General features: G+C 37.7%; 1 protein-coding gene across 2 annotated transcripts in view; it reads right to left on the bottom strand.

Moving 5' to 3' along the window:
- Nucleotides 1–2,181: 2,181 nt before the first annotated feature.
- Nucleotides 2,182–22,946, bottom strand: part of Cth (Cystathionine gamma-lyase) — a 35,069-nt gene continuing 14,304 nt past the window's right edge. For both annotated transcript variants that reach the window (XM_053796329.2, XM_053796328.2), the window contains exons 2-9: nucleotides 21,933–22,108; nucleotides 16,215–16,296; nucleotides 15,660–15,789; nucleotides 14,358–14,660; nucleotides 13,180–13,396; nucleotides 9,981–10,132; nucleotides 6,666–6,804; nucleotides 2,182–6,339 (exon numbers count right to left, since the gene is read on the bottom strand). In XM_053796329.2, the coding sequence (XP_053652304.1) occupies nucleotides 6,328–6,339; nucleotides 6,666–6,804; nucleotides 9,981–10,132; nucleotides 13,180–13,396; nucleotides 14,358–14,660; nucleotides 15,660–15,789; nucleotides 16,215–16,296; nucleotides 21,933–22,085 (1,188 nt within the window). In that variant the 5' untranslated portion in view covers nucleotides 22,086–22,108 and the 3' untranslated portion in view covers nucleotides 2,182–6,327. The remainder of the gene's footprint in view (nucleotides 6,340–6,665; nucleotides 6,805–9,980; nucleotides 10,133–13,179; nucleotides 13,397–14,357; nucleotides 14,661–15,659; nucleotides 15,790–16,214; nucleotides 16,297–21,932; nucleotides 22,109–22,946) is intronic.

Genomic DNA, 22,946 nt, shown 5'->3' with positions numbered 1-22,946 from the left:
TAGGGACCTCCGAGTCCAGGACAGCAAAAGAATTAGAAACGGGCAACTGAGCAAGGGGTGACCACAAAGGAGGCTGCAGAAGTTAGGACCCCAGAGGAGGGAGGGCATTTAGTAACTCTAAGAATAAGAAATAAGGGGAAGTCTTCCCTGGAGGTGTAGATGAGACTGCCATAGCAAATGGAAAACCTGCCTCTTTGAGACAATGGATTTCTCGCTTGTTTAAGTAAGCTTGGCAACGGCGAGAGTAAGATGGACGAGCGTCATGACAATTAAGGCAAGAGGGAGGTAGACTACAAGATGTATTGGTATGGTCGCCAGTACCACAGACTGGGCATTCAGCCATGGACCAAAACGCCAGCAATCTCTACACTGTTGCAGTGTAGGGATTGCCTTTTGAACCCGTAAATGGTGTCCAGCAATATAAACTGAGGACAAAAGCTCACAGCAGTCAAAAGTTAAGCAACCTACATTGCAAGGGTATCATCTCCGCCTGGGGGCAGGGAGGACATAAGTGTCTACTTTGAGGATTGGGAGGTCTTGGAGTTCAAGCTGTTCCAGAATGTCATTGCCACATGTCTGGAAATTGTGTTGGACAATGGCATGAAGTAAAATGACATTACAACAAGAATTGAGAGAACGATATTTTTCAATAGTTACAGGAATAGCATCTATGGTTGTAAAGAGAAAAAGATCGTGAGCTTGGCTAGCATTCTGGACCATGACTGTGTGTACTGCTCTTGAGAGCATGAAAGGATATATCTTGACCAACATGGCATAGGAGTGCTTTGCCAACACTATGATCAGAAAGATAGTCAGGAGAAGAAGTCAGTCGCAGAGTAAAAAGCTTAGTCCATTGTGTATTTTGAAACATAACATGTAAGGGAAAGGAGTGTTGTGCTAGTCTTTTCTGGGCAGAATGCGAAGGAGTATCAGGTAATGGTCATGGGCGTTTAGGTGTGAGACCAGAGTTGGTCTGATGTGGGATGGGCAGGTGATCCAAAAAGTGCCACACCGTAGAGGGAGAAGCCAAAAGCACGGTCAAAGAAGTGCGGAGGCCAGATGTACCAAAGGAGTCAGGCAGAACCCCCAGTATCTGGAGCGGGTGATGAAATGGCACTAGCAGGGGGTATAGGGGCATGAGAAATGTCCGAAAAGTGGTCAGTTAACAAGGTAGGGTCGGAACAAGCTGTTGTAGCAGAAAGGTGTCTGGGGGGAGCCGTTTCATGGACTTGGGACTCCATGGTTATGTCACTTTTCTTTTTGTTTTTTAGAAAAGAAAAAAGAAAAAAAAAAGAAAAAAAAAGGGGGACCTCAAGTAGTGCATATGTGGCATGAAAACCCATGCCATACCCTACCCTTCATGCCAGTAAACCAGCAATCTGGGATAGCAACTTCACATCTAACAAGCCACCTCAGTGGACAAAAGAGGGCAGCTGGATATCCACAAAGCATGCTTTCCTTGGCCACCACCCCCTGGAATCCGAAAGGCAGCTTCCAGAGATACACCCGTCACCCGAAAGACACCCTCGGGAGGCTGGAGGGGGAGTGCGACATCCCCAGGCAATCCAGATTCCACAACAAACTACACCACCATCATGGACCTCAATGGAATGGGATGGACCATGGTACCCTTCCCCCTACCTAAGAACTAGTGCCTGTGGGAAGAATCCCAAAGGCTGAAAATAGGAAGGGGATAGGGAAGAGGAAAGAGAAAAGAGGGGATGGGGAGGATGGGATAGGAAAGGGGGATTGGGGGATAATTAGGTTCAGTCTGAGGAGACCAAAAGGTCGAATTCATCAGACCAAGGGCCTCCTCACATCAAGGAACTCCCCTTGAAGAGGGGTGCTTAGTGGCAATTGCCCAAAAATTATTACTCCAATTTGCAGTAGTGTCACTGGTATCTTGCTCAAAGAAGTCTCATAAATGGCACAACTGTCAGCTTGTGTTTAATGGAAATCAAGTCTGACTATGAAGAAAAACAATAAGATATGAATACACAAGGGCAAGTACATTAGATTAAATGCACTGGCCAATATAAATCAATCACCATTCATCGTTCAGAACCTGAAAAAGAATTCAGTTGAAAAATTAGGCAATTTTGTCTCCTCCATTCCACACCTTTCCAAAGGATTAGGTGTCATACACCTATGTACATAACCCAGGGTAAACAGTGACACAACAATACTGATGCATTTATTTCAGCACTCATAATACAGATACCAGCCTTATATTGCTGTAATTTCCCTGCATTACATGATTTTAATTGTTAGAAGTTCTGACCAAGGAAAACATTTCTGCAAACTCAAAATTACAAGCTAGTAATTGCCGAAGTTATTATATTAAAATCAAGTACCAAATGTGTGATTCATACAGCACTGCAGTGATTACCCAGTTTTTTTAACGTCGATCTTAGGTATTACTATAATGTATTAACAGCGAGTCGTATAAAACTTGCCCTGAAAGTTACTAATAAAGTATTCATTGTTGAAATTATTAAATTTCCCTGGCAACCTTTGTATTTAGGCATTATTTCTTATTAAACTTTTGAAATATATCCTTTACAGAAGAAAAATGACTGGCTTCCTCCCTCCTTTCCTAAATCTTTGCCCTCCATCCTTTTTATATAAATATTTGCAGTTTCAGTGAATTGCAGACACATTTGTATGAAACAATTTGACCATTTATGATGTGGATCCCTCTATGTATCATGAATGATTATTACCCTCTGTATTAATATGAAGTATTATACAAAAGTGGGTCATCACTTAGCACACAGTGGTGGAAGCCAATCATCGGTCTATCAGTGAGGCAGACACACGGCCCCCCCCCCCCCCCCTGTCAGGCTTGGCTTTATATTGCTGGTAGGACATGACAGTTTTCTTAAGTGATAACAAAACTCAAAATGTTTGAGCTATCGTCATTACCAATTTGTTTAGGAGCCATGCTTCCAGTCAGTGTAATTAAATAAGATAAAAATGAAGTTTATAACAATTACTCATGTTAAAGGTATTGTCACCCCATCATCATTCAATCTACTGGATGTTTTTTTTTTTCTCTGAAGATTGATGTATAGCAACCATATTTGAAAAATAAATAAAAAAGGTTGAGGAGACAGGGATGACCGAGTCATACTTAAAATTTAATAATTTATTCCATCACATTTTCATTTAAAAGAATAATTAGTTACAATTAGTTACTTTTTTATCTTTGTTAAAAATATTAATGTACATACTGTACTTTACTTCAAAAAATATGCAGTTACTGAAGTTTTAATAAATAGAAATCTTTAAATAACAATGATCATAATATAGGGGAAGGAAAGAGGGGTAGGGGTCGTCCTCGAAAGGGTTGGAAAGAGGGGGTAAAGGAGGTTTTGTGGGTGAGGGGCTTGGACTTCCAGCAAGCGTGCATGAGCGTGTTAGATAGGAGTGAATGGAGACGAATGATACTTGGGACCTGACGATCTGTTGGAGTGTGAGCAGGGTAATATTTAGTGAAGGGATTCAGGGAAACCGGTTATTTTCATATAGTCGGACTTGAGTCCTGGAAATGGGAAGTACAATGCCTGCACTTTAAAGGAGGGGTTTGGGATATTGGCAGTTTGGAGGGATATGTTGTGTATCTCTATACGTATATGCTTCTAAACTGTTATATTCTGAGCACCTCTGCAAAAGCAGTGATAATGTGTGAGTGTGGTGAAAGTGTTGAATGATGATGAAAGTATTTTCTTTTTGGGGATTTTCTTTCTTTTTTTTGGGTCACCCTGCCTCGGTGGGAGACGACCGACTTGTTGAAAAAAAAAAAAAAAAAAAAAAAAAAAAAAAAAAATAAATAAAAGATGGGAAAAATGAAGGAGAGAAGGGATAGGATGTGGAAGATAAGAAAAAGAGGAATAAGACAAAGGAGACAAGAGAAAGAAAAAGAGGGATAAGAAATATGAGGCCATTAAGAAAAGGAAGGATAAAAAAAATGGGTAAAAAAACAGAAAATGAGGCAGAAGGGTAAGAGGGAGATGAGCAGGAGGAAGAAGGAAAGAAGGGAGGGGAAGAGAGACAATAGGTAACCGTAACAAATGACAAGTAACTGCAGTAAAACTTCGGTATTTTTTTTACTATGTCAATTGCACAATTACTAATAGCAACACTACATGTTCATGGACCAGTGAAAGAAAAAATAACTGCTAGGTGAGAGGGAGACAACTGACACGAGGCAAATACAAAGGGGAGTATATTATTATAATCAAAAAGACGTGCTAAACCTACAAGGGTCATATCACAAAAGGGATGTATAATATCAAGGCAATTTTTTTTTTTTGTACATGCTGGTCATCTCCCACCAGGGCAGTGACCCCCCCAATTTTTTTTTTTTTTCAACAAACTGGCCTTATCCCACCAAGCCAGGGTATATCTAGAGAGGGGAGTGACCTAAAAAGAAAAACAAATGTTTTTCTTTTTAAAAGAAAAACGATTGTTTTTCTTTTTAAATTTAGTAATTCATACAGAAGCGGTTACTAGGACTCTGGTGGCCTGGTGGTTAACGCTCTCGCTTCAAACGGTGAGGGTCTGGGTTCGATTCCCAGCCAGAGTAGAAACATTGGACGTGTTTCTTTCCACCTGTTGTCTATGTTCCCCATCAGTAAAATGGGTACCTGGGTGTTAGTCGACTGGTGTGGGTCGCATCCTGGGACACTGACCTAAGGAGGCCTGGTCACAGACCGGGCCGCGGGGGCGTTGACCCCCGGAACTCTCTCCAGGTAAACTCCAGGTAAGCCCCTTGCTTTCAGCATTATAGTCACCTATTACAACACGCATGGCTTATGGAGGAAGAATTCTTTTCCACGTCCCAATGGATATAAAAGGAAATAAAGAACAAGAACTATGTATTAAGAAAATAGAAGAAAACCCAGATGGGTGTGTAAATATATACATTTGCACATGCATGTGTAGTGTGACCGAAGTGGAAGCAGAAGTAGCAAGACATGCTTGTTTATGAAAACAAGAATATTCACTTTTAATCATTCAATAGCCGTTTTAAAAGTATGCAGACATCATAATTCAAGGGACCATCTGAACTACATCCCTATTCCTCCCCTTAAGAGTGCAGGCACTGTACTATATTAAAGCATTCTTCTTTCGACAAACCGGCCATATCCCTCCGAGACAAGGTGACCCAAAAAGACAAACAAAAGTTTCTCTTTTTAACTTTAGTAATGCACACAGGAGAAAGGGTTACTAGCCCCTTGTTCCTAGCATTTTAGCCACCTCTTATGACATGCATGGCTTAATGAGGAAGAATCTATTCCACTTCCCCATGGAGATAAGAGGAAATAAACCAGAACAAGAACTAGTAAGAAAATACAGAGGAGTGTGTGTGTGTGTGTGTGTGTATATATATTATAAATATGCTTGTACATGAAATAGTAGTGTGACCTAAGTAAGTAGAAGTAGCAAGACGTACCTGAAATCTTCCAGGTTTATGAGACAGAAAAAAGACACCATCAACCCTACCATCATGTAAAACCATTACAAGGTTCCATTTTACACTCACTTGGCAGGATGGTAGTACCTCCCTGGGCAGCTGCTGTCTACCAACCTACATCACTGCATTATGTTCATACAATAGCACTAAGCTATGAAACTATGAAGTGTGAGGTGTTTATAAGGTCAGTCAGAATTTACTAATCCCATAATAAGCTATTATCTCTATCATGATAAGTAGTCTTGACTGGTGATAAAGATCATAAGTATATTCAAGAAAGTAGCACTCTTGTATATTTTTAATCCCCTTGCATCACTTATTTAAAATAATTTTGTCAACATTAAACTAACAGTTATGCATGTTGTGTGCTTATTTGTTATTCACTTTGATCTCATGAATTTATCTTTGCAAATATAAAGGTTCTACTGTACTTAAAAATTAATGATTTCTGGATCCTCAAAACAATCTCAAATTTAGGACTTGTTCAACAATTACACTGCTTTTGAAAGTTTTATAAAAAGATTAGTTAATACTGAGCTGTGTTTTCTGCACCCTAGTCACTATTGTGTTTTCTGCACTCTAGTCACTATGCAAAATAACTTAATAGCAACTGTTAAGGTATGTTTCTATAAATGTTCAATAAAATGTCACTTTGTAAACTACACCATGTCATATCATTAAATAAAAATGTTTTGGCTGTAAATATTTCAAACAGCGAGATGCAGAATTTTCTATCAATGTGATACTTTTCAGTAGGAATTTCCTGCTGTTAAGAGCAAGTCAGTGTTCAGATACTGAAGTCCTGCTCTCTGCCACTTCTAAGGTACTTGAGACTAGCACTGCTAGCCTTAAACATGGACCTGGGGAAAAGAAATACAACAATTATTCAGTTGTATGTATTTGAATGATTACTAATTTAAATGGCACTAATCTTAAAAAAAAAATCATTACCAACAATTTTTCTTACATACAATAGAATCATCAATCATTCCATCTAGTCTTGAACACGCATTTCAGAACTTGCAACCATACATTTATCTACTGTAAATACGGTCTGTACAATACATGACCAAATTTTCTGGGGGATCATTAATATTACACTGACTGGAGTTTGAACTTTATGTCAAGCTCTCGAAACGTGAAAAATTCACTGAAGTAAAATATGGATCAACCAGTTGCTACTCACCACCTTCCGAAGTGCTTGATCAAGGTCATTTATTAGGTCATCAGCATTCTCTAAACCACATGACACACGTATAAGTCCATCTGTGATACCCAGCTTGTCCCTAGTCTCTTTTGGCACAGATGCATGGGTCATCACAGACCTATACAAAATTCACAATGTAAATGAAGATGCCTACAGAAAAAAACACAAATTTAACTATTAATTAGAAAAACTATGTCACTGTATATAATATATGGAAAATTCAATGACATTTGGACAGTGGAAATAGAGGTTCTGTTCCAGCTTCACAAAAATTTCTAAGAGCCAAATTTACTCAAGGACAGGTCAAAATATATTGCTGCTTTTAGGAGAAAGTTAACAACTAATATCTAAAAATATGTAGTACTGTATACAATTTATATTTTAGTAATCTATGATCTTCAAAAACAACACACAATATACTGGTAATGATGTTGAATGCTTAACTATGATTACATAAGAAAAAACGAGTATTGGCAAGAAGCCCATGAGAGTTGACATGCTGTAGGAGCAAGATAATATTTACGAAGTGACACTGTAAGGAAACCAGTTAGTTATAAGTTTTGGAGTGAAAGTAGAGTAGGCATATTAATGTGCATTAAGTCAACACTGGACTGTGAAGGCTGTGTCCTTCTGGAAAGGCAGCTAAAATATGCATAATTGAAAATACACTAAATTCTTTGGGGGTCACCCCTATTTTTTTTTGTTGGGGGGGGGGGGGGTGTATTTGAGATCCAACTAAATAAAAAAATTAGCAAGTCGTGCCAAAAATTATTTTGTTATGCCTACTTCCTCAAATTGTAAATGACATCCATTGTTAAATAAAACATAAAAACACTAATAAAGAGGCATTCAAGATTTTTTTTAACCCTTTGAGGGTTTTCGTCGTACTAGTACGTCTTACGCATAGGGGTTTTTGACGTACTAGTACTCATAAATTCTAGCGGCCTCAAATCTAGTGGGAGAAAGCTGGTAGGCCTTCATATGAAAGAATGGGTCTATGTGGTCAGTGTGCACAGTCTAAAAAAAATCCTGCAGCACACAGTGCATAATGAGAAAAAAAAAACTTTGACCATTTTTTTTTAATAAATCAGCGACTTTGCAGTGTATTTTCGTATGGTATTTATTGTTGTATTCTAGTTTTCTTGGTCTCATTTTATAGAATGGAAGACATATTACTGAAATTGAGATGATTTTGACTGGTTTTACAATGAAAGGTGCCTTGAAATTGAGCTCAAAGTAGCAGAAATGTCCGATTTTTACCAAACTTCAAAAGTAAACAAATCGTGCCAAGCGTGCAATACACGTCAACTGGTGAGTCTAATATTTTTTCACAAGTGCACCAATAATATTTATACCATTTTTTACACTAATGCAGTAGTCTGCATAACAGTAAATCTTATATTTTTTGTGAAAATAAAAATTCAAAGTGGAAAGCAAAAGAATATAAGAGGGGCCTTGAGACGTGAATAATGACTAGAGGAAATGTCATTTTAGTGCCAGGAATGTCTTTCTTGTTTATTCTGGACCCTATTCCGAAATTGGCATCTTTTGAAATTTGTGTGAAATTGGCAAAATTGCTAAATTCTGACCACTGTACTGGATAGTTGAATTTCATAAATGAGTGGTTTCTTGCACCCATTCGATAGAAAAAATGGAGTTCTAGCGAAATATTCATGTTTTTTGTCGACTAGTACAGTGAAATTGGCCGAAAATGGGGCTCAAAGTGGGCAAAATCGCCGATGCGTAAACATCGCCGAGACCGCTAACTTTGTGAGAGCATAATTCCGTAAGTTTTCTATCAAATTTCAAACTTTTGGTGTCTTTATGATCAGGAAAAAATTCTCTATCTTTTCATAAGAAAAAATAATTTTTTTTTTTTTAAATTTGGCCGACCCTGAGAACGAGTTTCGGAGAGGGCCTGTCGACCCTCAAAGGGTTAAACACACCAGCCATCTCCCACAGAGGCAGAATGATCCAAAAAAGAATAAAAACATACTCATCATTGCTTACTGTCACTGTCTTGTCAAAGGCATGCCGACACTACAGTTAAGTTGCCTTTCTAAACTACAACATCCCCAACCCCTCCTTCAGAGTGCAAGCACTGCACTTTCAACCTACAATACTCAAATCCAGCTAACCAGTTTCCCTAGCATTCACTTTCTTTACAATCCCATCCATAAATATGTTAAACCACCATGGTGACATCACACATCCTATCTAAGGCCTACTTTTACTGGAAAATAAACTCTCCTACATACCCTAAAACCTGAGCCGCACTGTCCTCGAAAACTCTAAGATGCTTTATGTAATCTATCACCTATTCCATACACTTGCAACATCTGCCTCACTGCTTCCCTATCCACCCTATCATATCTTCTTTCTTTCAACACACCGGCCGTATCCCACCGAGGCGGGGTGGCCCAAAAGGAAAAACGAAAGTTTCTCCTTTTACATTTAGTAATATATACAGGAGAAGGGGTTACTAGCCCCTTGCTCCCGGCATTTTAGTTGCCTCTTACAACACGCATGGCTTATGGAGGAAGAATTCTGTTCCACTTCCCCATGGAGATAAGAGATAATAAACAAGAACAAGAACTAGAAAGATAATAGAAGAAAACCCAGAGGGGTGTGTATATATATGCTTGTACATGTATGTGTAGTGTGACCGAAGTGTAAGTAGAAGTAGCAAGACGCACCTGAAATCTTGCATGTTCACGAGACAGAAAAATAGGACACCACCAATCCTACCATCATGTAAAATAATTACAGGCTTTTGTTTTACACTTGGCAGGACGGTAGTACCTCCCTGGGCAGTTGCTGTCTACCAACCTACTACCTAGGACCCTATCATATGCCTTTTCCAAATTCAAAAGTGCAATGAAAATTTCCTTACCTTATCTGAGTACTGTTTGCTTATGTGTGTCAGTGTAAACACTTGGTTTACACATCCCCTACCTTTCCTAAAACACTGTTGATCTGCAATCCCCTTCTCTGTCTTTCCCTTAACTCTTTCAATACTAGCTACCATACACCTTAACAGGTATGTTCAACAGGCTTTTTTTTTTATAACACGCTCTCTGTGAATCTCTAGGTACTTTCCCTCTTTCTAGCTAACTTTAAATGAAAAAAAAAAAAAAAAAAAAAAAAATGCTTAGCATAACTACAATTTTTATTAGCCAAGCAATGTTCAAGAATCATCCATATGTTGTGATTTGTGAGAATAGCTCATCATATGTTAATCTTGACTGAACCCAATGTACTCTAAAGAAAACCAAGTGTTATTAAGTAACTCACGGAAGTTCACAGAGCGACTCGTATCCTCCCAAACTCTCGGCGAGGGTGAACACCTTCAACTGCTGGAAGAAACTCTTCGAGGTTTTCAGATCATTTCCCTTTATGTAGAAGCTAAACATACCCGACTGGCCATAGGACTGACGCTTAGATAACTGTAAAGATGGTAAAGACATTAAAAATTTGATTTGTATACAGTATTGTACAGTACAGTAATGCCAATGAAGTACATGTAGTTTGCCATTTCACAAAAAAATTGCAATTACACAACCAAGGATATCACAGTATAAATGTTCATGTCAGAGAGATTATATAGGAGTGAAGAAGAGCAGAATGTAAGTGTGGTGGAGGTACGTGAGGCATTACATAAAATGAAAGGGGGTAAAGCAGCTGGAACTGATGGGATCATGACAGAAATGTTAAAAGCAGGGGGGGATATAGCGTTGGAGTGGTTGGTACTTTTGTTTAATAAATGTATGAAAGAGGGGAAGGTGCCTAGGGATTGGCAGAGAGCATGTATAGTCCCTTTATATAAAGGGAAAGGGGACAAAAGAGACTGTAAAAATTATAGAGGAATAAGCTTACTGAGTATACCAGGAAAAGTGTACGGTAGGGTTATAATTGAAAGAATTAGAGGTAAGACAGAATGTAGGATTGCGGATGAGCAAGGAGGTTTCAGAGTGGGTAGGGGATGTGTAGATCAAGTGTTTACATTGAAGCATATATGTGAACAGTATTTAGATAAAGGTAGGGAAGTTTTTATTGCATTTATGGATTTAGAAAAGGCATATGATAGAGTGGATAGAGGAGCAATGTGGCAGATGTTGCAAGTATATGGAATAGGTGGTAAGTTACTAAATGCTGTAAAGAGTTTTTATGAGGATAGTGAGGCTCAGGTTAGGGTGTGTACAAGAGAGGGAGACTACTTCCCGGTAAAAGTAAGTCTTAGACAGGGATGTGTAATGTCACCATGGTTGTTTAATATATTTATAGATGGTGTTCGGGAGAGGGGTGGGATTAAATTTTGGGGAATCAAATTCAAAATGGGAATTGACACAGTTACTTTTTGCTGATGATACTGTGCTTATGGAATATTCTAAAGAAAAATTGCAAAGGTTAGTGGATGAGTTTGGGAATGTGTGTAAAGGTAGAAAGTTGAAAGTGAACATAGAAAAGAGTAAGGTGATGAGGGTGTCAAATGATTTAGCTAAAGAAAAATTGGATATCAAGTTGGGGAGGAGGAGTATGGAAGAAGTGAATGTTTTCAGATACTTGGGAGTTGACGTGTTGGCGGATGGATTTATGAAGGATGAGGTTAATCATAGAATTGATGAGGGAAAAAAGGTGAGTGGTGCGTTGAAGTATATGTGGAGTCAAAAAACGTTATCTATGGAGGCAAAGAAGGGAATGTATGAAAGTATAGTAGTACCAACACTCTTATATGGGTGTGAAGCTTGGGTGGTAAATGCAGCAGCGAGGAGAAGGTTGGAGGCAGTGGAGATGTCCTGTTTAAGGGCAATGTGTGGTGTAAATATTATGCAGAAAATTCGGAGTGTGGAAATTAGGAAAAGGTGTGGAGTTAATAAAAGTATTAGTCAGAGGGCAGAAGAGGGGTTGTTGAGGTGGTTTGGTCATTTAGAGAGAATGGATCAAAGTAGAATGACATGGAAAGCATATAAATCTATAGGGGAAGGAAGGCGGGGTAGGGGTCGTCCTCGAAAGGGTTGGAGAGAGGGGGTAAAGGAGGTTTTGTGGGCAAGGGGCTTGGACTTCCAGCAAGCGTGCGTGAGCGTGTTAGATAGGAGTGAATGGAGACGAATGGTACTTGGGACCTGACGATCTGTTGGAGTGTGAGCAGGGTAATATTTAGTGAAGGGATTCAGGGAAACCGGTTATTTTCATATAGTCGGACTTGAGTCCTGGAAATGGGAAGTACAATGCCTGCACTTTAAAGGAGGGGTTTGGGATATTGGCAGTTTGGAGGGATATGTTGTGTATCTTTATATGTGTATGCTTCTAGACTGTTGTATTCTGAGCACCTCTGCAAAAACAGTGATAATGTGCAAGTGTGGTGAAAGTGTTGAATGATGATGAAAGTATTTTCTTTTTGGGGATTTTCTTTCTTTTTTGGGTCACCCTGCCTCAGTGGGAGACGGCTGACTTGTTGAAAAAAAAAAAAAAAAAAAAAAAAAAGTTTAACAGGTAAAACAGAAAGGATACCAGAACAGTACCATCACAGAACAGGTACAATACAATATTGTGTGCTTGAGACCTGTCAGATACTGGGCCATGATCTCCAGAACTATTACAAGATGGTTACAAAGAACTAGAACATCAAAAGCAAAATACAGAGGCCAAGTGCAACAGCAAAATCTAATGGGAAAAACTGCATTACTTTATATATGCCCATTCCAGAGAAACGTATGCAAACAAAGTTTAATTTTAGAATTTTGGATTAATGAAAAATGAATAAAAAGGATATAATACTCTGAGGAACAGTTAGAAATACATGGGTAAACTAACTGGAAAAAAAAAGAATAAAAAGAAAATTGGAGGGACCAAGTAAAGCCTGAAAGCACTGAAACAAATATTTTTTTTTTTTTTCAACAAGTCGGCCGTCTCCCACCGAGGTAGGGTGACCCAAAAAAGAAAGAAAATCCCCAAAAAGAAAATACTTTCATCATCATTCAACACTTTCACCACACTCGCACATTATCACTGTTTTTGCAGAGGTGCTCAGAATACAACAGTCTAGAAGCATACACATATAAAGATACACAACATATCCCTCCAAACTGCCAATATCCCAAACCCCTCCTTTAAAGTGCAGGCATTGTACTTCCCATTTCCAGGACTCAAGTCCGACTATATGAAAATAACTGGTTTCCCTGAATCCCTTCACTAAATATTACCCTGCTCACACTCCAACAGATCGTCAGGTCCCAGGTACCATTCGTCTCCATTCACTCCTAACACGCTCATGCACGCTTGCTTGCTGGGATTGTCATGTGTGGGAGAAAAATATCACACAAAGAAAAATGACATGCTAACCTACGACTTTTTTGGAAGGCTTGTATGCTGCAAACAGAAATGAAAGGAAAAGATTATTTCTGAGGCCTAAAATATTTTGCAGAAATCTAAATGCTTAGGAGTGCTGTGATGGTTAAGCAGGAGAATATGTGAATGAACTATGAATACTTACCTCATGCTGAGGGTGTGATGGTAAACCTGGATGTATGACCTTCTCCACACATGGATGATTCTCTAAAAACTTGGCAACTGCCAAACCATTCTTCATGTGTTGTTCCATTCTCAATGCCAAGGTTTTCAGTGATCGGTTCACCAAGTAACAATCAAATGGAGAAGGAACAGGTCCAATAGCATTTTGTAGAAAGAGAAGTTGCTCATATAGGTCATCCCTGTTAATTTAGAAGTTTGAAATTATTTATGTATCAGTACTGAAGACTGGTATGACATACAGAAAGGTTTGCAGTATGACAAATAATTTTTTTTTTTTTTTCAACAAGTCGGCCGTCTCCCACCGAGGCAGGGTGACCCAAAAAGAAAGAAAATCCCCAAAAAGAAAATACTTTCATCATCATTCAACACTTTCACCTCACTCACACAATCACTTTTTGCAGGGGTGCTCAGAACACAACAGTTTAGAAGCATATACGTATAAAGATACACAACATATCCCTCCAAACTAATATCCCAAAACCCCTCCTTTAGGCAAATAAATGCTTAGTAATAAACACTAAAAATTTATTCTGTAGCTTACTATACCACTTTTATGATTTTTTCTTTGGTAAATTATGTCCCTGAAGTTGCCCAATTAATCTACACATTACACTGAATCAATAACACAAACAAAAAGTGACTTGGAAAATTAAAAAGATTTATAACCTCTCCTCACTTAGTGACGTACTACTTGTTTACTGATGCCTCAGACTTAAGACAGGCTCTCTGACCAATATTTATACCTACATAATGTACATATATTAGAGCTGATTTCCTCTATTCTTTTTATTTCAATATACAGTATACTACTGTATAAACATTTAAAAATATACTAGAAATGTTATAAATGGTGCAAAGGTGACATTAAAATAATATCAAAGATGGTCGACACAAACCCACTACCATTATGGTATACTCCTCACTTTGCGACAAACTTGTTTAACGACGTGCTCTTAGGAACAGAACTCCATCAATAAGCGAGGAGAAACTGTAGGAAATATTTCTCATTGCCAACATTTAGCAAGTGAATTGTTGAAATATGCCAATAAAGTAAATCTTTACTTTAGTGTACAACACTACATACACAAATCAATTAACATGTTAGACTGTTAGTTTATACAATGAGCCAGTAAGCATTACCGATTTGTGCAGACAGCTCCCATAATGACATCTGTATGCCCATTTATATACTTTGTTGCAGAGTGCATCACCAAATCTGCTCCAAGTTCAAGAGGTCGCTGAAAGTATGGAGACATAAATGTATTGTCCACAACCACGAATGCTCCATGATTTTTCACAATAGCTGATACAGCAGCAATATCAACAATCTTCAATGTAGGATTGGTTGGAGTTTCAAGCCAAACCATTTTTGTATTGGGTTTCAATGCTGCTTCCACATTCTTGGGATCAACAGCATCAACAAATTCAACTTGAATTCCCATCCTGAAAAGTACCACTTGCTTTATAAAATATAATTAATAAATGTGAGTAGTTTTTACATTACTATATTCATGAACATACTATGAAACTTTTTCACATACAAGGTGGAGAAATTATAATTCCAATTACAATGGAACTTCAATGTTTGAACTTAACTGGTTCCTGGGTGGTGTTCTAACTGTGAAAAGTTTAATGTCCAAAACAGTATTCCCCAGGCTTTAGTTATTAGCATCACACACACTGGAGGATGTTGAATCGACTTCCAAAAGTCTCAGAGCTAGAAGTCACTAACAGAACTTTGATGTTAAGTTTTTTTACAACTGAATTTTAAACAAGCTGATGCATTCAAAGACTGAGTAAATTTTTTTTTTAAACAAAATTGCTCAGACTCCAGTTTGTTCAAGGTCCGGTACGTTACAGTTCCTTGCAACTAACATCCCAATTTGTAAATTTTTCCATAAAAAAATGCCCTTAAATATTCAAAATCAGACTGAAATAATACAGTAGAGTGGATAAAACAACGGGTTTACCCACTTAGAATACAAAGTGTGATTTTTAAATACTGGACATCAGAATAGGAGAGGGGTACTGAAGTATTACAGTAATAATTCCTTATAAAAGGCACGAGTGGGTTGATCACAAAACACTTTTACAATACTGAGAATAGAAATCTTAAATGCTGATCACTGCTTTACCATGTCAGTTGCTGAATATATGCATTTACAGCCAGTTGGCCATCTAGAAAAACTACCAACATGGATTCTTCCCAAAAAGCAATAAACCTGTTAAGCATTACTTGCCAAAGTCATTGAAAAAGGAATACTAAACTTTGAAATACAATGAAAAATTTGAAAACAAATGGAGAGTATTTTTCAGAAACTAACTAACAAAGGACGACAATAATACGGAGGAGAAAAATAATTACCAAAAAATGCTTTCTACTGATTGGTGCTATGGCTAACCTGCAAGTGAAAAGTATTCCATAATTTGAGCATTACTCACCTTGAGGCTACACGGCTGAAGTATCTGTTGGTGCCGCCGTAAAGGTCGTCCATAGATATAACATGGTCACCAGCAGATAGTGTGTGTGTTATAGTGGTGGTAGCAGCCAAACCAGAAGCAAATACTAAACCTTAAAAATGAGAAAAATAACTGATAAGCATAAGATAATATGCAGATAAAAAGCAGGAAATCTCTTGAAAAACATTTTTTACAATTATTACACACCGGGTCCCAAAAAGTTGAATGCTATTGAATGCAGGAATACTACATAGTATATGGAATCTTATGAAATTTGCTTTATTATATGTAATAATGTTGGTAGAATTACCGACAAAATGTAAAGTAAAAGGACACAAGTGCAGCTTGACAAAGCTCCTGGAGAGCAAAACGTTGCCACAATAAAAATGTCACATTAGTTGCACTTGTGTCCTTTTACTTTATTATACATCTCAAATTACATTTGTGTTCATTATTTCCTGTATTGTACCTATTAAAAATATACCAATACTATACTTTTATTTGTTGTAAATTTGAAAATAGTGACAAAAAATTTACCATATTTAGCATTTTCAGTCGCTGCCAGACACTTTTGAAGGCACTGCCTGGTTGAATTCCCTGAACGACCATACTCAAAGAGCTGCAACATAAATAAAGGATATAAAATGCAAATTTTAAACTAAATCCATTTAATGATTTTCCTTTCTTTGTCCAGAGTGCACCTCTGCATATATTCTTTATTGCACCTTACATTAACACTATGATAATTATTTCATCAATACTTTCATTAAGTGAATACAGACATTGTCTACTAGGAAAGGCAGGAGGGTGAATGTTATTATGAGAGATGCTGACAACTGGTGGTGATTAGTGCTGGGAAAGTTATCACACAAGACTAAAACTCATAATACTGTACCAAGGCTGCAACAATTTGCCATCACTGTAGATGAAATTTTGGTTCGTAATTAGCGCATTATTAAGTAAGTGGATAACGGTCCAGTATGGGCCATAATGTCCCATATTTCCCCTCCAGACTGTGGGTTAACAGTGGAATGCTTGCTGTATCCATGGTTGCAGTCACAAAATTTACAAATTCACTGACATGTGGCAAGAACTTATGGAAGGGATACAATACAGCTTCTCCTCACTTAGCGACGTACTCATTTACCAACGACTCAGACTTACGACAGGCTCTCTGACCAGTATGCATACCTGAATAATGTATATCGAGCCAATTTCCTCTATTCTGTTTATTTATTACAATATACAGTACACTACTGTAGAAACATTTCTGGTATATTTAAAAATATACTAGAAATGTTATCAATGGTGCAAAGGTGACATTAAAACAATATCAAAGATGGCTGACAAATCCACTAAAATTATAGTGTGCTCCTCATTTAGCAACAATTTCGTTTACTGACAAGGTCTCAGGAACGGAATTCCATCGTTAAGTGAGGAGAGGCTGTATACATTTTAGCCAAAATTTTAAATTGCAATACTGAAGAATATAATACCCCAGAATATGTAGTAATTGACCATTAGATACAATACATGTTTATGCATATTATACTACATGATTTTATTAAAAATCTTTTGGTATATTTGATCTCTATTTTGTAATACTGTACCAAATAATTTTTTTTTTAACACGTCGGCTGTCTCCCACCGAGGCAGGGTGACTCAAAACAGAAAAAACTTTCACCATCATTCACACAATCACACTCTTTGCAGAGGCACCCAGATACAACACTTTAGATGTCACTCCAAACAGTCAGAAAGTATAAATATACAGTGAGCAGTAGGCTATAAGCCAAGGAATCTCTTGTCCAAGTTTAGTATGTGGCGAGTGTTACATTGCATAGTACAGCACATGAAATTATAAATACATGTAGCAATACGAAATTGCTACAATACATACTATAATTCAAAGATGATACAAAAGGGATGAGATGGTGTGGCTATTTAGAAAGATTAGAGGAAGACGAGTTAATAAAAAAGGATTTAAACAACCTGGGCAGCATCCTTAAAATAAAAACTGGTGTAAAAGTGTCTAGAAGTACAGTGTGTTTAATGCATTCACCAGGCATTGTATGTGAGCATGTAAGACAGGAGTGCAGAGGTAAGAAGCTTAGGGGATATAACACTGAAGGCATGCAAGGAAGGTAATACAGCAATCTATCTATAAAGGAACTTCGAGCAAACCAGTTAGCCGGACTGAGTTTTGTAAGTGAAGTAGTAACGGCACTCTTAATGGGGTGAGGCAGGTTGCAGTTTTGGAAGGTCAACAATGGACAATGGCATCTGTGCCCCCTCTGGAAAGGCATAGTGTGAGAATAATGGTGAGCATTTTCTCTGGAGCCACCCTACCTAGGTTACAAATACCAAGTTAGATTAAACAAAGCTCCCATATAGATTAAGGTAGCATGCCTGCAAAGCGTAAGTTTTCCAACCTAACTATCACAAATAAAAATCTATTTGCAAAAGCCTATACATTATGTGGGCGAGTAATTGGAAAAAAAAAAATAAGCGACTTACAAAGCCCATAAAATATATAGGGTTGCAGTAAGTCTAAACCCAAGATTATTAAAAAAAATAAAGAATTATTTAGATTATTCATAGGTTTGAGTAGGACTAAAACTATGATTCACAGGACAGGACACTATGCTTTTAATATGACACAGAACTCAAACAATGTACAGAACATTTGAGAGGCAAAGATTTGCCAACATGTATGGTAGAAAGATGCCATGTACAGTGTAAATCTTTACTTCTAAAATGTATTTCACTATTTACAGAGCTTTATCAAGTCAGCGACTTGATAAACTGTGCTTGATTAAGCTCTCTATAAATAAAGGTTTGCTCTGCAATCTATTGTGCATCTGTATAATGTAAAATTAAATGATCTTGTTCAGTGTTTAGAAAAGGCTACTGCCATTTTAAATGGAAAATTTAATAATGCAGTAATTGGATACAGAGTGTATACACAAAGTTGAGTGAAGATTTTTCATAAATAAAATTACAGTACATCTTGGCATTCACTATTAAACAATACCACAGGCAGGGATAGAACCCGCGATCCGAGTCATAAAACTCTAGACCAATGCGTTAGCCAGGTTAATTCACTTATAATGGAAATAAAAAAAGGCATTTATTTCCCTTATGGTGTCTAGGGGTTTTGTTATAACTCATCAGTAAGATGTAAGATGTTTCCTTACACCTGCTGTCCCCGTTTACCTAGCAAGTAGGTACCTGGGTGTTAGCCAACTGGTGTAGGTTGCATCCTGGGGGATAAGACTGAAGGACCCCAATGAACAGTCCTCAATGACACGTTGATTTTCCTGTGTTATCCTGGTTGGGTAACCCTCTGGGTTAAAATTCCTAACAAAATCTTATGTTATCTCTTAAGTGGTTAGAAATGATACTCCCAACACTTAATGATATTCAAAGCATAATTCTGTTCCTCCTTCAGGTCACTGATAAAAAGCCATAAAGCTTACTTAGCAAGCTGAAAAAGCCACCTTGGGCAACATGGAAAAATGCTATACCAAGGCACTGGAGAAGGAAGCCAAGCAAGATACAGCACTAGCACGGAATAAGCAATGCCAGAACAATAAAGAGATAGGCAATTTAAAACAAAAATACAGTAGATAGACTGTCACAGTAAGACAGAGTGTCATGAAGTCTAGTTTTATGATCACGAAATCCAAGTTTTGCAAATTAAATAGTCATGAATACTTTATGATGAATGTCAAAATCCCAACACACAAAGCAATTAAAAAAGATAGTACGTAAAAAATACTTTTCTGACCCTGCAGCAAAAGCAGTATCAGGGTCAGGCCTGAAAGGTCTGAAAGCAAGTAATATTGTACATGGAAAAAGACAAGCCTGTAGCTGATCGATAGACATGTATGTCAAGGAAAGGAAGCAAAAGGTTTGATCAGAAGAAGCAAGAGTGTTAAGGGCATCAACAAATGGTTGGAAGAAACTAGTCATGGGGCCAAAGAGCATAGATGTCATCTACATAGCTCCTGGAGGAAGGAATTTGTAGACTAAGGAGCAGAGGCCATTAAAAATATTCATCACTGGGGATCATAAAACAACTCAATGGCTTATGCATTTGAATACATTCTCAAAAATTAAAATATGTAATAAAAAATAAAATGTAGAAAGCAAACCAGAAATAACTGCCATTTGGATGGAGAAAAAGGAAACTGAATCTGATAAAGAGAAAGACCTACAACTAACCATTTCTCCAAAAATGACCCCTGAAATATACAAAGAGCATCAACAACACCTTGCCAGGCTTGTAAACATAAGAGACCTTCAGAAAGTCAGACAAAATCCTATACATATGACCAATCATAAGTGCACAGCACCACTGTATAAACTCTCACCTAGGTAATTAGCACTGAAAGCCAAAAAGCACATCTATACCAGTGTCTTAGTAGAGGAACTGGGCAATGAGTAAAGAATGTGTGTGCTCTAGGCTTCATTTCCCTGTAAGAACTAAGAAGAGAGGATGTGATAACTACAGAATAACTGGGGCCATAAAACAATCAGACAAGAACAAGCTCTTCAATAGCAGTGAAAGGAAGTTTTAAAATTTACAAAGCTCTAACACCAAAAAGTCATTTAACACCTTTATGCAGCAAAACAAAGCCTGTAATTGTTTTACATGATAGTAGGATTGCTGATGTCTTTTTTCTCTCATAAACATGCAAGATTTCAGGTACGTCTTGCTACTTCTACTTACACTTAGGTCACACTACACATGCATGTACAAGCATATATACATACACACCCTTCTGGGTTTTCTTCTATTTTCTTACTAGTTCTTCTTCTTGTTTACTTCCTCTTATCTCCATGGGGAAGTGGAACAGAATTCTTCCTCCGTAAGTCATGCGTGTCGTAAGAGACAACTAAAATACCGGGAGCAAGGGGCTAGTAACCCCTTCTCCTGTATACATTACTAAAGTTAAAAAGAGAAACTTTTGTTTTTCTTTTTGGGTCACCCTGCTTTGGTGGGATACGGCCGGTGCGTTGAAAGAAAGATGCAGTAAAACAATTTACTCTTGCAAAGACAGGTAACCACCAAACAAGCTACAACTAACCAAACCTGCTGAGTAAAAACCATTCCCACAAATTAAACTATTAATATTAAAATCCAATTAATTTTGTCATAGATCCCTAGAAGTACCTGGTACAACAATTATAATAAAAACTAAAAATAAAAAGGCAAACAATTAAAACATTTGCCAGACAGCAGTAACCCTCAAGTCACACACACGGACAAAAGCACTTCCAGGGTGGACATGAGTGAAGTGCATTTGTCCTACCTACAGAGAATTGTCTTGGGGACAATTCTTGTATAACAGAGGATGACTAAAGACTCCAAGTCCTGTAAAGTCCTGTACAACTTGCTGTTAGTCTGTAGGGCTCACCAGCTCTTTTACTTTTCAATGATGTACACCAGCAGAGGAATTAGAAGTGGGCATAGGTGTAAGATGCTGAGCAAACCAAGCCTCTAACGACATCAGAGGACAGAAAAGCCAGGAGGGGGACATGATAATACACAAAATACTTGGGAGAATTGATAAAGTAGAGAGAGAGGCTGTTTGAGATGTGAAATGGGAACTCTAAGGACACAGATCGTTAAAAGTCACAGATGAGCCACAAGGATGTCAGAAGTATTTCTTCAGTTTCAGAGTGGTCAGAAGTGGAATCTTTGAGAGGAAATGGAGGAGACAGCAATACAGCGATAGACCCTACAATGCTAAGAGCAAATGAATTTGGAGAGTGGCAAGTTAAGAGGAAGGGCCAAGATCTGAGAATTGACCTCTGTAACAACACACAGGTGAGCACCGTACATACTGTGTATCAAGAGAAACACTTCAACATAATACAGTAAAACTAATTCATTTAAAAACTGTCATTATTATTATATTCACGGGAAAATTAGTCCAATAAGGGTCATACAGCACCTGGGAAATTTGAGTTAATCATGACTGAGAGGATAACACCAGTTTTTTGGACCAAGGGCTCTTCATCATATAAATGCATTTTTCTTGAAGAGTTACTGTATATTAAAATTAGGAATACTACACTACAAAGCTCTGTAGTACAGTTCCATTCATGCCTGACAGAATATATTTTATATAAACTAGTAGGTATGGTATAACCAATGGCAAAATTTTATGACTTTTCCATTACAAAACAGCATTAATTAGTTTCAACCTAATTTTAAAGATTTTAATTTTAACTTGGTAAACTAACTTTAAATTCAGCTGGGCCATTTTGCTTAAAAGTTGTTGACAAGGAAATTGGTGGAACAGCAGCTAAATCATTCCACTGCTCAGGCTCATTTCCTTCATGAATGGCACGAGTAGAGAAGGAAGGGTCATTCTTCTTATATCCCAAATCTTCCATTATTCCTCAAGATGCAACACAGTCTGTAATTAAAATACAAAAAAATATTCAGTTATAAATCTAAGATAAAGGTAAATAGCAGTCTGCAAAACAATCAAATTTAAAAATAAAGTGACAGCAAAACATCCACTAGGAATTTTTATTGACCTAAGAAAAGCGTTTGACACAGTAGACCACGGCATCCTACTCCACAAACTTGACCACTATGGTATAAGAGGCCATGCGCTTGCATATTTTAAATCCTACCTTTCTAATAGGTATCAGTATGTCACCATTAAAGACAGCCTCATCAATACGGCCACTTGATACTGGAGTTCCTCAGGGAAGTGTCCTTGGACCCCTGCTCTTCCTCATTTACATCAATAATCTTCCAAACATATCCCAACACTTGAAACCCATTCTCTTTGCTGACGACATGACTTATGTCATCTCCCACCCTAATCTTGCCACCCTCAACACCATTGTTAACGAGGAGCTGCTCAAAATATCGACTTGGATGACAGCCAATAAACTTACACTTAACACTGGCAAAACCTACTATATGTATTATGTTTGGTAGCAGAGCAGGTGTTGCGCAACCTAACATTAAGATCGACAACTCTAATTGCCAGACATAATGAGGGCAAATTCCTCGGCCTATACCTCGACAACAACCTAAATTTCAGCACCCATATCCAAAACATAAAAAAAGTATTCAAAACGGTGGGGATCCTCTCCAAGATACGATACTACGTACCGCAAACGGCCCTTCTCACACTATACCATTCACTTATATATCCATACCTCACCTATGCTATCTGTGCTTGGGGTTCAACTGCAGCAACACACCTAAAGCCAATAATAACCCAACAAAAAGCCGCA

This window comes from Cherax quadricarinatus, chromosome 83, assembly GCF_038502225.1.
Source record: "Cherax quadricarinatus isolate ZL_2023a chromosome 83, ASM3850222v1, whole genome shotgun sequence".
Lineage (NCBI taxonomy): Eukaryota > Metazoa > Arthropoda > Malacostraca > Decapoda > Parastacidae > Cherax > Cherax quadricarinatus.
Note: the sequence above shows the minus strand (reverse complement) of the source record. Positions and strands in the feature narration are given on the sequence as shown.